At 45.0% G+C, this 19,098-nt stretch overlaps 1 protein-coding gene across 2 annotated transcripts in view; it reads right to left on the reverse strand.

Moving 5' to 3' along the window:
• DDX11 (DEAD/H-box helicase 11) overlaps positions 1–19,098 on the reverse strand; it is a 593,235-nt gene that overhangs the window by 260,297 nt on the left and 313,840 nt on the right. For both annotated transcript variants that reach the window (XM_069228147.1, XM_069228146.1), the window contains 4 exons: positions 18,815–18,894; positions 18,216–18,260; positions 8,827–8,894; positions 6,386–6,424 (listed from right to left, as the gene is read on the reverse strand). In XM_069228147.1, the coding sequence (XP_069084248.1) occupies positions 6,386–6,424; positions 8,827–8,894; positions 18,216–18,260; positions 18,815–18,894 (232 nt within the window). The remainder of the gene's footprint in view (positions 1–6,385; positions 6,425–8,826; positions 8,895–18,215; positions 18,261–18,814; positions 18,895–19,098) is intronic.

The following is a 19,098-nucleotide window of genomic DNA, read 5'->3' on the forward strand; positions in this document are numbered from 1 at the left end:
GATTGGCTATTTGATTTACTTGTAAGACCCTAGTAGAGTGCACTATATGTGCCTAGGGCCTGTAGATTAAATGCTACTAGTGGGCCTGCAGCACTGATTGTGCCACCCACTTAAGTAGCCCTGGGGACGCGCGTCGGATGGGTAGGTTCATTAACCTACGAACAGGACACTGATAATGTCAGTTCCATTTCCTGACATGCGATCCCTTTGAGCTCTATCCTGATATCGGGGATGGGCGACCTTTTTGACTTAGCAAGTAGATCAAAGTAAGTGACTGTTTTTTCCTTCCCATATTAGGGTTCACTTTAGCTTAGAGTTTGGAGATGTTTTTTTCCTTTGGTCCTGATGAAGCGTCATTGGATCCAGCTGGACCACCAGACGCGAAACATGTAGACCTGATGTCTAGAGGTACCATAATTGGCTTTATCCTCTTGTGCCTATATTGAGAGTAGGTGAACATTATCAATCACCCTTCTACTCCCATTCTGTTTTTAACCTTGGTCTCCATCATACTAACACTGATTAAATTCATGATTAATATGTTTTGATGGATAACCAATTTTAGCATTCTATTCTCTCCATCTTTTGCTCGGGTACTTGCAATTGGGTACCTTATCGACATGATTTGATTCTCATCTGCTACTATTTAAGCAATACGGTTAAGAGCCCCCCCTTGGGTAGCCCGTTAGGCATTGCAGCACCGGCCTGACGAGGAGCCTTCCCAATGATGAAGCCAGTCATCCAGTGTGATGAATGAGGGTTCTTGCTCCTGTAGAATTAGGTTTGCTCTTGTTCTTTTTCCATGGAACAGTGTACCTCTTTGTCTTTAAACACCTCCATTCTTATACCACTTCCTCAATCTATAGTTTGGTCCCCCGATAGAGCCCCATGTATTCCTATGCTATTTCTGATTGTTTCAAGTGTGTATTCTGTGTGTAGATATCTGCAAGTGGAGATATACCAACGTTAGAATAGGCTTTGGTGTTGTAATAAAGATACCTTTATTTTTGCAACACCTGGTGTTGGTCTATACAGTTACTGACGGACTATTGTGGTATTGCAAGTGCTTTCAACTCCTCCTAGATAAGCTTTAGCTGCTCACCACAGCTATCCCCTTGAGATCTCTTGCTATCAGGATACCTATACACTATAACTTAGGGTTGCCTGGAATCAGTATACGGTACCACACTAAGTTTACACCATACATGAGCCAGCCTCCTACAACTGCCATTCGTTGTATGGAGCCCGTAGTCTTTACGCATTGTCCCATGGGAGCGTGCATCAGGGATCCTCAAGTCTTTCTCAAGGAGGTTTTGTATTATCACCAAAGCGGGTGAGTCATATGGAATCTGTGGGACTTCTCTTAACCAACTAACTCTATCAAGGATGTTGCAACATAGATTTGAACCTGACAGTCTTGACTGTCAATCTGCAATTCTTGAATACTGGATTCAAGATCTCTTATCCTAGTTACAAGCTCCTGAAACTTATGCTCTGTCTGAGTCAGCAGCAAGTGACATTTCTATGACTATATTTAGTGGTGTGCTGAAACTCATGCAACAATGCCAGGATCTGTTCTTCCCTCTGAGAAGATTCCTTGTCAGAGAACACTCCAGTTTCCCCTGTGGCAACAGCATCACCGTTGGCTGAATAATGAGACTGTGGACTAAAAACAACTTTGCCGTCCTTTCTTGCCCATTTTCCCTCCTTTGGGCAGCACAGAATGCTGGAAAAGCAACAAAGCTACAAAATATGAAATGCATCCCCAATAATGGGATGTCACCCTTATCAAGGGCCCACATTTCTCAGCTGCCTTTCCTGGAACCTGCTGACTCAAAAACCTTGGATGCCTCTCCCAACACTTTCTCCTGGCAATCCTCTACAGCCCTGTAGCACAAAGAGGAGCACAGCTTAAGTAGCCCTACTTAGCCACTAGACCCAGGATTGTTCACGCTTGATGCCTCTCCAGTGTTATTGAGGCTGCGGTTAAGAAGCATCAACTCTGTTTCCTCCACTGTACACCAAATCTCTCACCATTACTTGGCTGTGAGTAGTGCAATCTTGAAAGAAAATGTGAATAAGATGGAAGACATTCCTGAGCTCTTATGTAGTCTGTAGACAAGATTTAGCAGCTGCTGGATCCAGTCTCAAGAGCAGGAGCACTTCTCACACACCATGCTATCACCATCAGGGCACTGCTCTGTCTTCTGCTATCAACAGGGCCCCAGACAATTTGGCCATGCCGACTCTGAGCCAAAACACTCAGCTGGCCCGCTCTCAGATATTGCATAAGGTTACTAGCAAGCTCAGAAGCATCATAAAGTCTGATCTTATGGTGCATTTGGTGGGATGCCCACTCTTGGGCAGACTAGCAGCAGTCTTGTACTTTCTCCGTTTGAAAATATTCTTTCTCATTGTGAAATGACTGACTTCATAATAAATAGAAATTTCACTGTAGCTCTTCCCAGACTGATGAGCAACAACAAGTCTTTCTCTGACACCATTACAGAAAGCTTTTAGCCAAGGCATGACCTGAAGGCTGTCAACCACATTGACAAAGTTTCTGATTTTATAAACAGTATTCATAATGCACTTTGTTTGATCAGCACCTGATTCCAATGACCTCCTTAAGTGAAATGAAAGCAGTATGGGTGCACGTAATTGTTATTTGTCACATAAGATTAATTCTATCTACTCTGAAGACTTGGAGACGATTAGGTGAATATCAAGCTATACATACATTTATGTATATTCATTCACTTAAAAAAACAAAGGTTACAGGGACTTTATTGTTAGATTCTGAATTTACTAGCACAAAACATAGCAATTCGGCAGTTATGGTTATGGTTAGCGCAAGTAACTATAACTCATGAACCAATGTAACTATAACTTGCCCTGCCAACCGCTAATCACAGCTTTCTCTTCAATTTTACTGTAAATGTTGCAGTGATATTATGAATGATGTTATCAAAAATGTCATGAGTGATGTAATATGTGGAATAATCAGCAGTGCATGGCGAAAGTGAGAGTTATACTTACCCTAGGGCATGAGTTATACTGGTTAGGCCACAGAGCCTGGATATATTTTAAAAATATGCGGGGGCCCTGCATGGAACCTCCCGGGCCCTGGGGATCACCACCTCCATGGGGCTTCATTTTATGATTATGCAGAGGGGCCGCACCTCGCCGCGGGAACCACCACCTTCCCAGGACTACATCATAATAAAAGTTAGGGGGCACACAGACCCCCCACCCTCACGGAGGACCACCACCGCCCAGGGCTACAACAATAAAAGTGGGAGGGAAGCACAGACCCCACCCCCCAACCCACCAGCACCAGGGACCACCACCTCACCGAGGCTATATTTAAACAAAACATATGGGGGGGGGGGCACACAGATCCCCCTGGGCACCACCACCTCCCAGGGGCCAAATAAACACTGTTAAAAAAAAAAAAAAAAAAGGAGGGGGCCACATGGCCATCCTACTTAGGCAATTTTTTGCCTCAGGGACCGCATGGGTGCCCTGGCCCCACCCAGGGCACCCAGTTAAGAGCTATGGGGACCGCAGAGGGAGCCTCAAGGCCCCCGCAGTCCCACTGGGTCCGGCATATGCTGGCATAGCTCCTGCATACATGGAGCTGCTACAAATAGCTGCTCCCCGAGTGGAAGAGCAATTATTTAATCTCTTTCCCAGCCCGCATGTTAGCGTGTTACCGCCCCCTATACACACACTTTTCACATTGGCCCCAAGAGGTGGTGGTGTCCAGGGCCGTGGGTCCGTGGTAAACCCCCTTCTTAAATGTATTTGTAGCCCCGGGGAGGTGGCGGTCTCCACAATGGGGGAGGTTAGGAGGGGGTATGGGCCACAGGACCACCCTCTATTTTTAGGGGCGAGTGCAAAGCGTTACGTCCCCTGCTGTAATCTCTTTGGCTTCTAACCACACCCATGTCATGTCAGTCACTTTAATTGGTTTGTGGCTTGCCTTTTAAAATTTGCTTGCTTTCATTAGTAAAAGGCATGCATACCTCATGCCTTTGCCAGTGTTCAGCCTTCCTCCAGCGCACGACCAACTACTGAAAACATACGAGGCTCAATGTTTTCCGTCCGGTTTCTGGACTACTTTTTCTCTTTATTTCGCAGCGCGATCTCGCTGGGAAGTAGTCTAGCACTTTGCACGACATCGATCCAGTTACACAGGTAATTGCACTTTTGCCGGTTACATGGATAATTGCACTTTTGTCAATTGGTTTCACTGTGAGCGAACTTTTATTTCCCTTTGTGTGTCTGCTTTGCGCTGATGGCCCCGTTGGCAAGGGTCATAACTATAGTTTATAAAAAATGCTTTTTTGCTCTGGCAGGATCCAAGGGGGACCCCTGTATCAAGGCTAGGAGCTTAGGGCAAACATACCCTGCCCCCCCCTTTTTTTTAAATATATGTTTTTAAAACTCAGCTTAAGCAGAGTTTAAAATGGCTGCCGACACATCCTGGTTGAAGTGTTGGCAGCAAATCAGATCTCTGCATGAGATCAGGAGGATTCACGAAGTCTTTGCGCCTCTAGATACCCAAATGTGATTTTCCTTTAATATCACAAACTGCTGAACGGATTTACACCAAATAAGAAAAAAGGTGCTTTTTCGACCAATTACCTTTCTTCTATATTTGGTGTACTTCTGCCTAGCTGTTTTGGCTGTAGTCATGTCTAAAATCTTTATGGGAATTAATATGGAGAACATAATGTTTTTAGACCAACATTATTCTCAGCCCCTGCTTGACGGATCAGTCCGAAACTTTCATTACACAACAAGACCCTTGGGCACACTTTATTTTGAACATTTTGTGAAGATTCGTCAAACTGCATCAACGATATAGCCAAGTCAAAAAATCCTTTTTTAATGGGAACTAGGTCCTAACTATAACTACATACTGACGACCTTTTCCACAGGAAAAGCGTTTTTTGTTTAACCAACAACTGGTGCTGTTTGACAAATCTTCACAACATTTTCAAAATCAGTACGAGTCAGTTCGTCTGCTGTTTCAAAAGTTTCAGGGTGATTTATCAAGCAGGGGCTGAGAAAAAGAGGGGGGTCCCAAAACACATTTTCTCCATGCAATTTACCATAGGGGTTTTAGACACGACTACAGCCTAAACCAATGGATGGGATGACACCAAATTTGGAAAAAAGGAGGTAGGCTGTGATCGTGGGGACCTTTAGGCTCTCACCGTGGTCCTCATCTTTACAAACTGGGTGCCCCAAGTGGGGGCAAGTCACCCAGTTAGATGTGACCAGACCCTGGGGGACGGGGTCTCCGGGCCTCGAGCCCTCACCATGTACTGCTAATTACCCCATAGATTACAACAGTTGGGACATCTTCTATGGCAGCATTGAAATTATCACTGCAACATTTGCAATAAAATTATTGATGAGAAAACTGTACATGGAGGGGGTCGCAAGTTATAGTTACCTTAGGGCACAAGTTATAGTTAATTGAAAAAACTATAACTGCTGAATTTCTATGGTTTTGTACATTTGAAATGTGAGCCTAACTATAACGTCCCTCTAACATTTGTTTTTTTAAAGTGAATTTCTATGTTTTTTAAATTCCATTTCCCAACTACAAAGTCCCAGTGATAGATAGATCAGTAAGTAAAACCATGATATTGTAAAAAGGTGTGCATGCTTTTAACATCATTGTACATATTAGGAAAATGCATCAACGACCCCCTTTCTAATGCCCAAATCCCTGAACCATACATTTGTGGTGAACAAAACTGAATAGTTGTGCAGAAGCCCACGAAACTTTGAAGCATAAGAGCCAACTGAGAGCCAGTCAGACTTTAATCCTAAGCACTTTATCTCTTTTACACATCATTTCCACTTTGTGTCCTGTTCAACAAAGCTTCAGGTTAACCACAGAAGGCTTCAACACCTGCTCACTAGACACACCAATCTGATTTAATTGGCTGGGATTGATTTGACTCAAAGTGTCTTTTAAATCCTTCGGTTTCCAAAGATGCCGGCATGTGCTCCTGGGTTGCCTTACCTCAGGTCTAAAAGTCCTGCTACAACTTTGGTTAAGGGGGCTGTGCTATTTTATAGATGTCATAAATCAAATACTAACAATAGAAACTTCTGTTTGAATTATTTATCAAAGATTTAAGGTTCCGGGTGCCGTAAAAAAAAAAAAAAGTCTTCTCAGAGGGAAGCTGTAAACACCATTAGGGAATAGCTCTCAAAACATATGGTTACCCACTCTAGTAAAGATGGTAAGATGGTTAGGATGTTATAGACAATAGCATGAAAGATGTTGCTGCCGATAAACAAGGAAATATACTTTGGCGTATTCAAAACACAGAGTCAAATCACCATGCAATAACTTTACCTTTCTGCTGATCATGCTCTTCATGCAGTACCGCTGGACCTGGAGGATGAAGACAGAAGCATGAGAATTCTGTTCACTTTCAAAAACTGTTGTAAACATGTTGGGTCCAAAAGGCCTACAGAAATGTGCCAGAAGGTCATATAGAAGGGTACAAAAATACCTGAAGTTAGATGAATAATGTACTTGTAGCAGAATAAGCAGCTGAGTATTCTGCTGCAAAATTAAAATGACAAAGTACTGCAATAGTACCCCTCTTGTGGCTCCCATGTAACTGGCATACAGAAACTAACAATAATGGTCACAAAACATCATAGAAAGGATGATATGGTATGGCAGAGTCTCCACTTTCGGGCAGTCAGGATCAAAGCCTGCTCTGGCAGCAGTGTAAACACCCCCCCTCCCAAGAGGATGAAATGCAAATATGCATTTCAAGGCAGGGGATTTCAAAGACCCCACCACCCTTGGTATGCAGATCTGGCTTTCTCTCAGAGGTGAGAAGATGCCGATCTGCCGACCCCCGACCCAGGGCATAATTGGCGCCTGGACAGAGAGGCATGTCGACCCTCAGGTCAGTTCCACTCCTAAGGTGAGCTGCCTGATGTAGACACGAAATGTAAAAGTCTGCCATCTTGGTGATGGCAGAACTAGTAACTCTGGGACAGGGTTATGCCCACTTCCCACAGTAATTCATCATATAGGGAGCATAGTGATCCCAGGGGTAAGTAGGCCATTGGCTCCTACCATACACTTCCCTAATACCCCTAAATACAGTATTAAGGGAGCCCCTTGCATCAGAAAACCAGATCCTGCCAACCTGAAAGAAGAAGGGGGAACACTACAAAGACACAAAAGCAAGAACTGAAAACCAGTGACTGACTCTGTGCCATCCCTGCCTGCTGACTTTGACAACTGTGACAAAGACTCCTCATCCTGCAGCAGCTTGTGCCTCCAAAAGCCCAGAAGGACTGCTAGTCTTCATTCAAGAACCACAAACTCCTGTGGAGTGGTGGAGCTGCTCCCCTTCATCTTGCAGGCACCCCAAGAAAACTGAGAGGATTCCAGACCACCAAAACCTGAAAGCAGACAGCACCACTGCACCCTAGCCTCCTAGCCCGAGCTGAATTCGGCCAATGGTGTCAGCGTGGTTAACATGCCCTCCAGAGAAGAAGCATGCCTTGAGTTTGCCCACTGAGGACTTCCCGCCGACCCCTGCAGCCTCTTTCTGCAGGCCCACCTCTGCTGCGACCGTCTCTGGTGACATCTGCACCCGGCCGCCCGGGACTGAGGAGAAGACCAAAGTTGACCCTATGTTCCCGAGCCTCATGAGACCTGAACCCATTTAGTGGTTCAGTGTGACTGGTCCCTCAGTCCATGTCTGCAGCCACTTTTTGCGGGCCCCCCTCAGCCCCCCCACTACAGCGACCACCTCCGGTGACTGAAATCTGACGGTTGAGGACACCTATGCACACAGCCATCCCGGATAGAGGAAAAGAGGACCAAAGATGTTCCCAAGCTTCGCAACAACCAAACCCCCTTGTTGGTTCACCCAGAATCCCCCCAATCCCCCACTCTTCACCTGCAACAACTTTCTGACCGGACCGATCCCCCATTGAATTCAAACACTCCCCTACTCTCCCCTCCCCTCCCAATGCTGATCTGCACCACTGCACCTGGCTGCCTCCTGAGGTTACCTATTGGTGTGGCCTAAGACCCTGCCCTATTCTTACCTTGAGTCTGGACGTCTGGTCCTGTAAGTTGCTGCAGAGTACCTGTTTGCCGTACATGTTTTCTCTGTCCCACAGAGTAACAGTGCAATTTTCTGTAGCTGCACTAAGTGTCGACGTTTTAAAACTGTAATAATTTCTATTGTAAAACATTCTTACCTGATCATCTTGATTCTGGTGCCTAAATATATATAAAGATGCCTGTTATTTTTATAAATCAGTGTGGATCTCCTTATTGAGTCGTGTGTGTCACTTACTGACTGTGCGCCTATAGAAAATGTCTAACACTCCTTTCTGATAAGCCTAAGGCTGCTCGGCCAACTGCCCCCTAGAGCAGCACGTTGGGATTGCTAGACAACGCCCCTTTCCACTTGTAAGGGAACCCTGGAACTCTTTGCACAGTACACCTCATTTTGGTATACCGTATTAAGCTCCAGCTTCCTCAAATTGGTTTCTATGAAAAAGTATGCACCAGGCATTTAAAAAAAAATCCATTGACTAGGTTAGGTGAAAAGGTTTCTCAATAATGACATTTCATAAAACAGGTTAATTATATGAAATCACATAAAACGTATACAGCTAGATCATCGATTGAGCCTTCCTTGAAAATAAAATTAATTTGGCTTAAGAGCACACACATTTCCACAAATAATGTAGCACAGTTTTCTTCCTACACATGAAATTTCACATTGCTTAAAACAAATCACAATTGAATACCTTGAAGAGGTTAATGTTGTCAATCTGACTCTGAAACAAGAAATCATTGATTGACTGCAACTTCGTTCCTGTGGATATAAGAGGAATATGGTTATCACACAACAACAGCTACAGCCACTTTTCCATCCACACAAGTACCAAAATAGAGCACTACACACAGACATTTTGCACAAAATCTGCACTACTACACTGGAGAGGAGTGGTAAACACATGATATCTCCCACTGAAAGAATAGGTCCTCCATGAAAAGGAAGAGAAGAGAGGTGCCTTTCGCTAAATTTAGTAACCCTGAGTACTCAAGTCAAATGGACTATAGAGGAGTCAACAACATAGTATGGCATAATGCATATATTATGCATTTACATATTAATCTCTGAATCAGAGATGTAGGAGGAAAAGTCAGAAAACATGCCCTGGACCACAATGACAGTGAAACATGCCAGGAAAAGGCTCAACTTTCACCCATCAATGATGTGAAAACTGTGTCTTTCCAGTCGATTTGGTATTAAAACCTATCTAAGGGAAACTTCGTGACACAGACAACAATCAGAAGAGATTATTCCAGAGGTATTTTTATAGAAGCCACTGAGGGTGTCTGAGTCAGCCAGTTGGTGGGTTGAAGCAACAAAACTGACTGATCCAGGGCCAGGTCACAAACTTTCACCACCAAGTGACGTAGCACTGTTGAATACAAGCCACTCTGCTTGTCAACATGAAACACTGCAATTATACTGTGCATGTTGTACAAAAGATGTTTTTCTGGTAGGACATGGGAGAAGATCCAAGACGAAGAAAAATGAAATCGTCTTGAGCACTGCAAAGAGTTTATGGAGGAGTCTGTCTGGCTATAAAGTCATAGTAATCCCCACTCTTCTCAATTTAAAACTTCATTAGTTAGCGTCAAGTCTGAATACAGGGTACAGACCAGAAATCCCTACAGCAGTTGTTTTACATTGCCAGCGCGAACACTTAAATCATCACTATGAGAACCACATCCACACTGTTGGATGGCTCATAAAAAGCCAGGCAGCCCACTGTGTGTGGTGGAGGGCTCTGATCAATGAAAGAGCCCTTATCTGTCAACATTGAGTAACACTTTTTCTGGTGGACATTCTCAGGGTAGATTCCTCACCTTGGAATATTTTACAGGTGTCAGACTAGATCAAAAAACTTTTCTCAAGCAATGCTTACACGTGCGGTGTTGTGAGGTTCAGAGCTGGCTCTGTACCACCCAAGAAGTGACTAAGGGGAGCAACGTATAAGCTCCTCCCTTGCATGCAGACTTCAGTTGCTTGTCTTTTCCATTTCTGCGCACTCAGACATGGAGGGCGAGTAGCTTTTGGTACCAATATGCTAATTATTAACTTGAGACCTTCTTAGATTTAAAAAAAAAAAGCCACCCCAAAGGACGGGGAAGTGGGAGGAATCCGCAGTTAGTGTATCTCCCAAAAAACCATAGCCAAATGTAAAGAGCATGTTCTTGGATACTTCTAACCACCTATTCATCATGCTAGAAGCAATACCAATGCAGTACCTACCCCGGTGGAGGGCCTGTGAAATGTATTGAGACAGAAAAATCCAGCAGGACCAAGCAGGCAAAATGACCTTCCCGCCAGTTGAAGCTGTTGAGGCAGCTCTGCTCTGTGAATGTATACATTGATGCCCTTGTTGCAGACTGGCAGAAGTCAAGTACAGGCACTCCATGAGCCACCACTTTGGTGCAGGACTGGGTCTTCAGCCATTTCAGGTGCTACTTCATGGCCAGTGCAAAGCAGATCCTGATGTAGAGGACTATCCACCTCAACAGAGTACTCTTCTGCACAGCCTTTCTTTTCTTCGCCACGGAGCACCTCACAAAAAGCTGATTAACTGTTATGTGTTTTTTCTAAATGTCTAGAGCCCTTTTGGGGTTCTGCTGATGGAGCCTCTCCTTCACAGTCAAAGGGTGAGGGGTAGGGAAGAACACTGGCAGTGTGATGGATTATTTAATGTGAAAGGGAGTCACAGCTTTTGAAAAGAATGCTGTTCGATTACCCAACACCAACTTGACTGGAGTAAAAGAGAATTATGGCAGTTGTACTCACACAACAGGTTGACGTAATTGCAATGAAGAAAGTCTACAGATGCAGTGAGCAGCTATTCATCGGCACGAAGGGCGTACACATGAGAAATGTCAAGACCTATCTAAGGTCTCATTATAGCATCACAAACAGTTTGGGAGGAAACGTGTGGCAAACCTTTTAGATATCTCAGCACAGTAGGTCACATAAGCAAGAATCAATGGTCCGCCAAACATAGAAAAGCCAAAGAGCCAACAAATACTTTTTAATAGTGTCCACTGCCCATGGCCACTTTTTTTTTTAGCTCTAGGCCTTAGGCCTGTGCCCTTTTACCTAGTTGCTTTTCATGTATTCCCTTTTATTATTTTAGCAAAGCTTCATTTTAGTGGAGATGTTTTATTATTTTATCAGTTGCACTTCCACACAGAATTTGTTATTTCTTTTGCAAGGCATTAAATCTCGTGCTCATCCCAAGGCTGTACGAGGTTGTACATGATTATTTACTGAGTAATGCCGGTCCAAAGAGTACAATGTCTACTTTACACTGAAAAGACGCATTATCACTTCAGAGCACTTCTCTGAATAACACATTTTACTATAAAAATACACGCTGCCCCAAACTAAGTCAGAGGGGACAATTAAGCCAGCCATCTTATGCTGTAACATGTTATCGCAGCTCTGCTGAACTCGCCATCTTCTCTCCATCCACTCAGGAGGACTGCCAGCCGTCTAACAGGCCCCACCTTCTTTTTATCAGTCAGGTACAGGGATGGTGTTTCCTTGCAAGACTGGTACGGGCAGATTAGGGCTAACACTGCTATCGCTCTCATGCAGATTTTTAGTAGTGCAGGTAGAGGTTTTAGAATCACTATTGTGACAGAATGTTGGGACTTTTTATCCGTTTCACTTTTCTGGTTGCCATAAAAAAGTATTGTTTTCTTTGTCCTAATAATAATAGCAAAACATGCCTTTTTACAGAGAACGCAGTTGCTTCAATAAAATGTATTGAACAAAATCCTGCTTATGCACATATGAGACTTGAGTAACTGAAAGACAGGGGTAAGATCTGTTCCACCATGACGTCCTTAAGAAATCAGTGTCATCGGTCAGGCTGCCACAAATCACCCTTACTTCTGGGTTCTGGTGAGGTGCTGCTAGCTAGACGAAAGGGTTAGGCCGACCGCTACCAGAGGGTATGGGATCAACTCAGCCCCACACATGCGGTGGTGCTGCCACCCGAAACTAGCAGTTTCATCCCCATGGCGAGAGTCCTACGACAATCCCTGGTAGCTTGGCATAGGGCAATTAGGCTTTACTTAGTGGCAATATGTAAAGTATTTGTTCAACACTTCAAACAGTAACAAGGGGGAAAATACAACATAAAAAGGATCCCACACCAACTTAGAAATAGAGCTTTCTTTAATCAATAAAACAAGACCTAAATAACAGAAATCCAATCAGTAGAACTGGAGTTATGCAATTTTAAGGTTTTAGTTAAGATAGCGCCAAAAAACAAACTGCCAGTTCTGAACATATTGTTGCACCAGATCTGGATAAAGTCACAAGTTCAGGCAGACCGCGATGGAGTGTGGGCTGGCTACAGGGAGCCAGTTAAACCCACTGAACAAAGTACCTTACATCCTGGTTTGCGAAGCATTGCAAAGATGTGTGTTGAAGATGTGTCACAGAGCCGAAGCGATGCCTCAGTTCAGCGATGCAGCAAGGTTGCTGTGCCAGGTCCTGCATAGTCATTGAGGATCCCATTGACAAGGACTTAAGATGCAAAGTCCGGCATCAAGGATGCGTTCAGCAGTCAAGCCAATGCAGAAGTTCAGAGGAGCTGTAAGGCTAAAATGCATAGTCCGGTGGTAGTGTTGAGGCTGCTGTCAATGATACATGCAAGGGACTTCGACGAGGATGCGTCGCACAGTGGCGATTACAATGGGTTGCGGTGTGGGTCTCTGCAACAGGTCCAAATCCATGCAGGAGCTGCGGTGTTGTCCTGCTCAGGTTTGTGCCAAGCAGGAGAGGAAATGTGGTTGTGGTTCCTCCAGATAACAGAGCCTGGCAGAGTACCTTAAGCACACTTCCAAGGGTCCAATACTGGGGAGGCTCCACTTGGTGGGGTAGACTCACAGATGCCAGAGTCCAGGTGCAAGGTTGTTGGAAGACTATTGTGTCCCTGAGGCTTCAGATTAGGAGGCCAGCCAACCAGCGAACTGGCCCTTGGTGTTACTCTGGAGTTCTGGGTTCAAGAGATGCCGCTCCAGTCCTTCTCATCCAGGCAAGAGGGCAGCAGCTCAGCATAGCTGGGAAGGGAAGCAGCCCTTCAGACCAGCAGTCCAGCAGAGTCCCTAATTTTTACTTTATATGTCATGGAGTGTGGTATGCAATCCAGTGTGCCATCAAGAACACAGTTAAAGTCTCCCAGCCAAATCCTGGGGTTCCCAGGTAATTATGTACTTTGAGGCCAAGGCTTCTGAGAAAAAAAAATCTGCAACATCAACAATGAGAGCATAGCGACCCACCAACACAATGTCCCGACCATTAAGCATACCATGCAGTACCACATATCGGCCCCCTCTGCATCACACTGCACGGAAAGTACCTTCAAAGGCGCCTGGGGTGCAAAACAGATCTGAAAAATGGGAAGGTCAATGGACTGATTAAGGTGGAATTAAGAGACCACCTTAGGGAGGAATTTGGGGTTGGTGAAGAGAACAGCCCTATCCCAATGTACTTGGAAAAACGGTTCTTCCAGGGTTAATGCCTGCAGCTCATTAACACGCCTGAGTAAGGTAACAGCAACTACAAATGCCACCTTTCAAGAGATGAACTGAACGGGGCAGATGTGGATGGACTCAAATTGGGGACCCATGAATTGTGTTAGTACAATGTTGAGATTCCATGAGGGTGCTGGTGGGACCCAGAGAGGAATGACTCTTTTGAAGGCCGTTTATGAAAGCTTTAATGATCGGTATCTTGAAGAGAGAGATAACATGTCTATTCTGAAGGTAAGCAGCCACAGTGGCTAGATGTGATCGTATGGAGGTAAAGGTTAGCCCTGAGACCTGCAAGTAAAGTAATTAAGTAACAGACAATGTCTTGTACCTGGCTTTCAATGGGTCAATTTATTTATAGTGACAGTAGCAGACAAACCTCTTCCACTTGGTTGCGTAGCAGGAGCGGGTGGTAGGTCTGCGCACTTCATTAAGAATGCTCATGCTTTCAGGTGAAAGACTAAGTTATCCAAATTGTATGACCTCAGGAGCCAGATCGTAAGGTTGAGGGACCTGGGATTTGTGCGTTTCATTTGGTCATGGTGCCGCAGGAGAAGATCCAGCTTCTTGGGGAGTCTCTTGTGCAGAACCAGTGAGAACTCAAGCAGAGTTGTGAACCAGGGCTGGTGAGGGACGTCTGCTGAAGCCTCTGAACCACAAATGGAAGAAGAGGGAGAGGAGAAAAATCATCTTCAAATATCCTGACCAGTTAATCGATTGTGCATTGACGATGGACTGGGGGTGTGGGAACTTTGGGGTGAAGTTTTGGCATCTGGCTTTTTCTGCTGTTGTGAATAGGCCTATCTGTGGGAACCCCCATCCGTGAAAGTAACAGAGGAGGACTTGGGGCTGCAGTGTCCACATGTAGGCATGTTGCTGCATTCTGCTGTGGCCAGCAAAATCGATGTCCATCCCCAGAAGATTTTGCGCTAACTAGTGAATTTTGTAGTGGAAAGCCCAACCCCAAATGCTCTAGGATAGCTGAGACAGCTTTGGAGAGCGTGTGTCCCCCTGTTTCTTAAGGTAATACATGGATGTCATATTGTCGATCCATACAAGAACAACCCTGCCTATCAGGTAAGCTAGGAAAGTGTTCAACGCTAGGTGAATGACTAGAAGTTCCAGGAAGTTGATGTGGAGGCCCTAGTACTTGGTTTCCCACTGATTCCCCACAGTCCGATCCTATGAGTGCCTGCCTCATCCTATAAGAGAGGCGTTTGTTGTAACAATCCTCTGCGGAGCTGGGTCGAGGAAAGGCTGCCCCTGCAACAGGTTTTTGGTGTTCCACCACTGCTGAGAGCGAGGACTGTGGCAGCTGATCAACACTGGATCATCCCAATGACTCTCCGTTTGAGACCATTGTTGCCCTCAACATTCTTGCAACGGACACATGAGAAGCCTGCCATGAGCTACTATGGCAATGCAGGAGGCCATCATGCCTAGGAGGTGCACGACTATTCTGAGTTGTTTATTCGACTGAAACAAGGGGAGCAGTGTCTGGAAGGACTTGATCTTAGCAGGATTTGGATAGGCTATGCCTACCTCAGAGTTGAGAATATCCCCTAGGCAGGGCTGGATCTGGAGGGATCGGTGATGGGATTTTGAGCCGTTGATAGTAAACCCTAAGATATGAAGCAATCTATTGGGTTCACGGCACTGCTGGCAGGTAGCAATTTTGATAAGCCAATCGCCCAGATAAGGGAAAACATGCCCAGGTGTGCAGCCACCACTGAAAGGCATTTAATGAACATCTGAGGTACAGTACTGACCCCAAGGTGGAGGACTATGAACTGGTAATGTTTTCCGCTGACCACAAACCTGAGATACAGGTGATGAGCTGGATGTATTGATATGTGGAAATACGCATCATTTAGGGTTGCGTAAGGCCACAAGGTTGCCACGCTGGAGAAGCAGAATGACATCCTGAAGGATAGCCATGTGAAAATGCTCTGAAAGAAAATATTCATTTAGGAGCCTGAGGTCCAGAATAGGAATTAGGGACCCATATAGTTGTTAAGTACACTCACGTACCTTGCTGATAGAGGGGGAAGGGTTTAATAGCCCTTTTGAAAAGAAGCGCTTTGATCTCCATAAGCAGCCTTTGATGACATGGTGAAAGCCTGTGTTTGCAAGGTGAAACGGTGAGAGGCATAGAAATGCACTAAGACAATAACCGTGTTGGATAATATCCAACACCAACCGGTTTGAGGTGACAGTTTGTCATGTGGGAAATAAGGCTTGCAGGCACCTAACAGAGGTTGTGTGCTCGGGGTGGAAAGGAGAGGCAAGTCAGGGTTTGGTGAAAGGTGTGGCTCCTTTCAGGGAGCTACCCTTGCTTCTGGGATTAATACCCCTAAAGGGGCCTCTAAAATAACCCCTGGGTGAGGATTGCTGACCCTGGGGTACACGCTGATGAGGGGTGGAGGCTTCAAGGGAGGTGGTCTTTGAGTCTTCATGGTAAGAAGTGTGGCGAAAGGAGCTGCAGGAAGCAAGTGTTTGCAGAGCCCCCATCGCTTTGGCTGTTTATATATCATTTTAAACATTTTTCCAAAGCCTGATCCGCTTGTGGACCAAAGAGGTGCTCATCATCAACGGGCATGTTCAGAAGGTTCCACTGAACCGCTAGCTAAAGCCAGAAATACGGAGCCACGCATGTGTGCATAACGGAATGCTAGAATTTGCCCCTCTGGCAGCAGAGTCGGCTACATCTTGGGTACAGCAATAGAGACGTTTAAGATGAGCATGCCCTCAGAAACTATCGCCTGACCCCGTTCTCTATGATTTCAAGAAGGTATTGGCAGAGCACCTCCATTTTGTCCCAGTAGGCACAATCATATCTTGCATGACGGCTGACAGAATTAGCAATGCGCCGGTGGTTGGCCAAATGCACTGTCACCCATATCCCTCCTGCATCTGTGTGGCATGCTTTCCTTATCTGGTGGTTGGGCTATCCTGTTGGCAGGGAGTTGACTCGCTTACAGGCAGTGGTGATTACCAAAGAATCGGGTAGGAGCTGACTGTGAATATAAATTGGGTCGGGGGGGCTTATATTTTTTATCCTTCCTAGGTGTTATAACCCTAGCCTGGGCAGGGTCTTTAAAAATGTCAGGGTTGTGACTTAACATGCCCTTAAGCATGGGAAGGTACGGAGTGGAGCTATAAGTGGAGGAGAAGGTTTCAAAAAGGAAGCCTTCCTCTACGTGCTCAGTGTGGAACTCCACTGTATTAAAGGAGGCAGCCGTACCAATGAGTTCCTGAAAGGATGTGGAATCATCCAGAGGGGAGGGACAGGCACAGGTAGGGTAAAGGTCTGGCTCTGTATCCCCTAATGGGTCTATATCATAGGACTCCCTAGAGTCACCTTGTGGGGGAGCGTTAAAAGCGTTATCAACCCTCTCCCACACCCACCCACCTCAGAGTGCGGAGCCCTATGAGGTGTAATGCTAAGGGGGTCCCCCTGTAGAAGCAGGTAGGATGGGCAAAGGCTGAGGAACAAGGCGAGGTGATGGTGGTGCATAGGGTAAGGGCTGGTAGGCTTATCTGCCCTCCTGCATTGTTTTGCCGGAATCAGAAGGACCATGAAGTGTCTCCAGGGGAGAAAGCCTCTTCATCCACAGCCGATGGTGTGGGTGTTGTTCCCACTCAATGTCATCGGGACTGAAAAGGTCTGGGGTGTCATCTCTGCTTCTACACAACATCTCGAGTCGACGAGCGTGACAGCTGTTAAGATTCTTTTTGGAGCAGAAAGAGTGGCAAGCATCGCAGGCAGCCTCGTTATGTTCCGGCGACAAATATAAATTGCACCCTGATGCAGATCGGCCAGAAGATATTTTGGCTGGCAGCAAAGAAAATATTGAAATGGCAACCATTATTTCACCTTAGAGGCATGCTGAAGACACTCGATGGAGAGAAGCAATGGGGAGACAGGAGTAGGCCCCGATGGGCTGGGCTCAGGAGGGGCCGCGGACAACCCAGACCCCACTTGACCACAGTAATCAGACGTCGATCCCAGACAGAAAGTAACGGAGATGCGATCGAAGTGCAATACCGACGGAGGGAACAGTGTGAACCAAAAAGAGCACCAACAACTGTGTTGACCCAGAGCACATGTCCGAAATCAACAGCAGAGAGAAAAATCTAACAATGGAGTCTATGACCATGAACATTATTGCCAAGAGGAGGAGTCACAGTACCTCATGACTTTAAAGTGTTCTTCGAGGAAAAACAGCTTGCACATATCTGGGCCCAACTCTAGATGACATGAGGATGCACAGCATGTGTATCTACAGCCGCACACGCCTCGAACACAAAGATTTAAAAAAAAAAAAAAAAAAAAAAACACACACGCAATACCACAATAAACAGCAAAGTTCGTTTCACAAAGATCAGTTAAAGACAGACTGCAATAAAGGCAAGGATTAGGTCATACGGCAAATGCAATGAATTTCTTTGAAGTTTACACTCCTTGTTGTTGTAATCCAAACATATTACCACAGACAAACTGTCCTGTCAATTACATATCAAAAGAGTTGCTGCAGCTGACCCATACCCGCTTGGGAAATACTTTGGCAGTTTGGATTCTGATTCACGTTCCCTGCAAAAACAAAATGTAACAAGAAATGAAAACGTACCCAACAATAAAATTATTCTCAGAAAATCATAATCTGTGGAGCTTGATAAGAAAAATCATCCTGGCATCATACGATACAAAATCTACCACCCTGGTTTTAATGCATCTTTCAACTTATAACTTACTTGAACATGGAGCATCAATACCATTACTGTGTACAAATATGGGGCATGTTGTCCTAGGAGTAAGACAGGCTTCGTCCAGTCTCCACGTCCTGAACTGCTCTATGCTCAGACAATGCAGTAAAGACAGAGACATAACGCTAATAAACAGAGCAGAGTAATGAATGGATAAATAGCATTGCTGATGGGCACGGACTGTCTATTGACTGCAGCAAAGTAATTAGACTGCAGCAAAGTAATTACAGGATTATCAGTTGGAAAAGGAACAGGGTCACCAAATAAAAGTAAAAGGAGTGTTAGTTCACTGTATCCATTGGTGTAAAGAAAACCAGTAGAAAACTGTATTTGATAACATTTTATGTGAACCATGCATCAATGTGTGTGGCAAGCTCTTACCTCCCAGCACACCCACAAACTTCTCCAGGACAAAAAGGATCTGTTTAATATACATCAAATTCTTTGCCTTCAGACGTGTCCTGTGAATCAGCCAATTTTCAATAAGTCAATCACTCAAGCAACTAGGAATTCCTCAAGAGTTTACTACATATTTACATAAAGAGATATATGCCAACATCGACAAGAACAATAATACATTTGAAAATGTATAACCAATTGGTATGAAAATATGTCTAATCTACGAAACGTTGTGTGTGAATGCATATACCTTAGGTCCTTACTGC

The sequence above is a fragment of the Pleurodeles waltl genome, chromosome 4_1 (assembly GCF_031143425.1).
Source record: "Pleurodeles waltl isolate 20211129_DDA chromosome 4_1, aPleWal1.hap1.20221129, whole genome shotgun sequence".
In the NCBI taxonomy this organism is placed as follows: Eukaryota; Metazoa; Chordata; class Amphibia; order Caudata; family Salamandridae; genus Pleurodeles; species Pleurodeles waltl.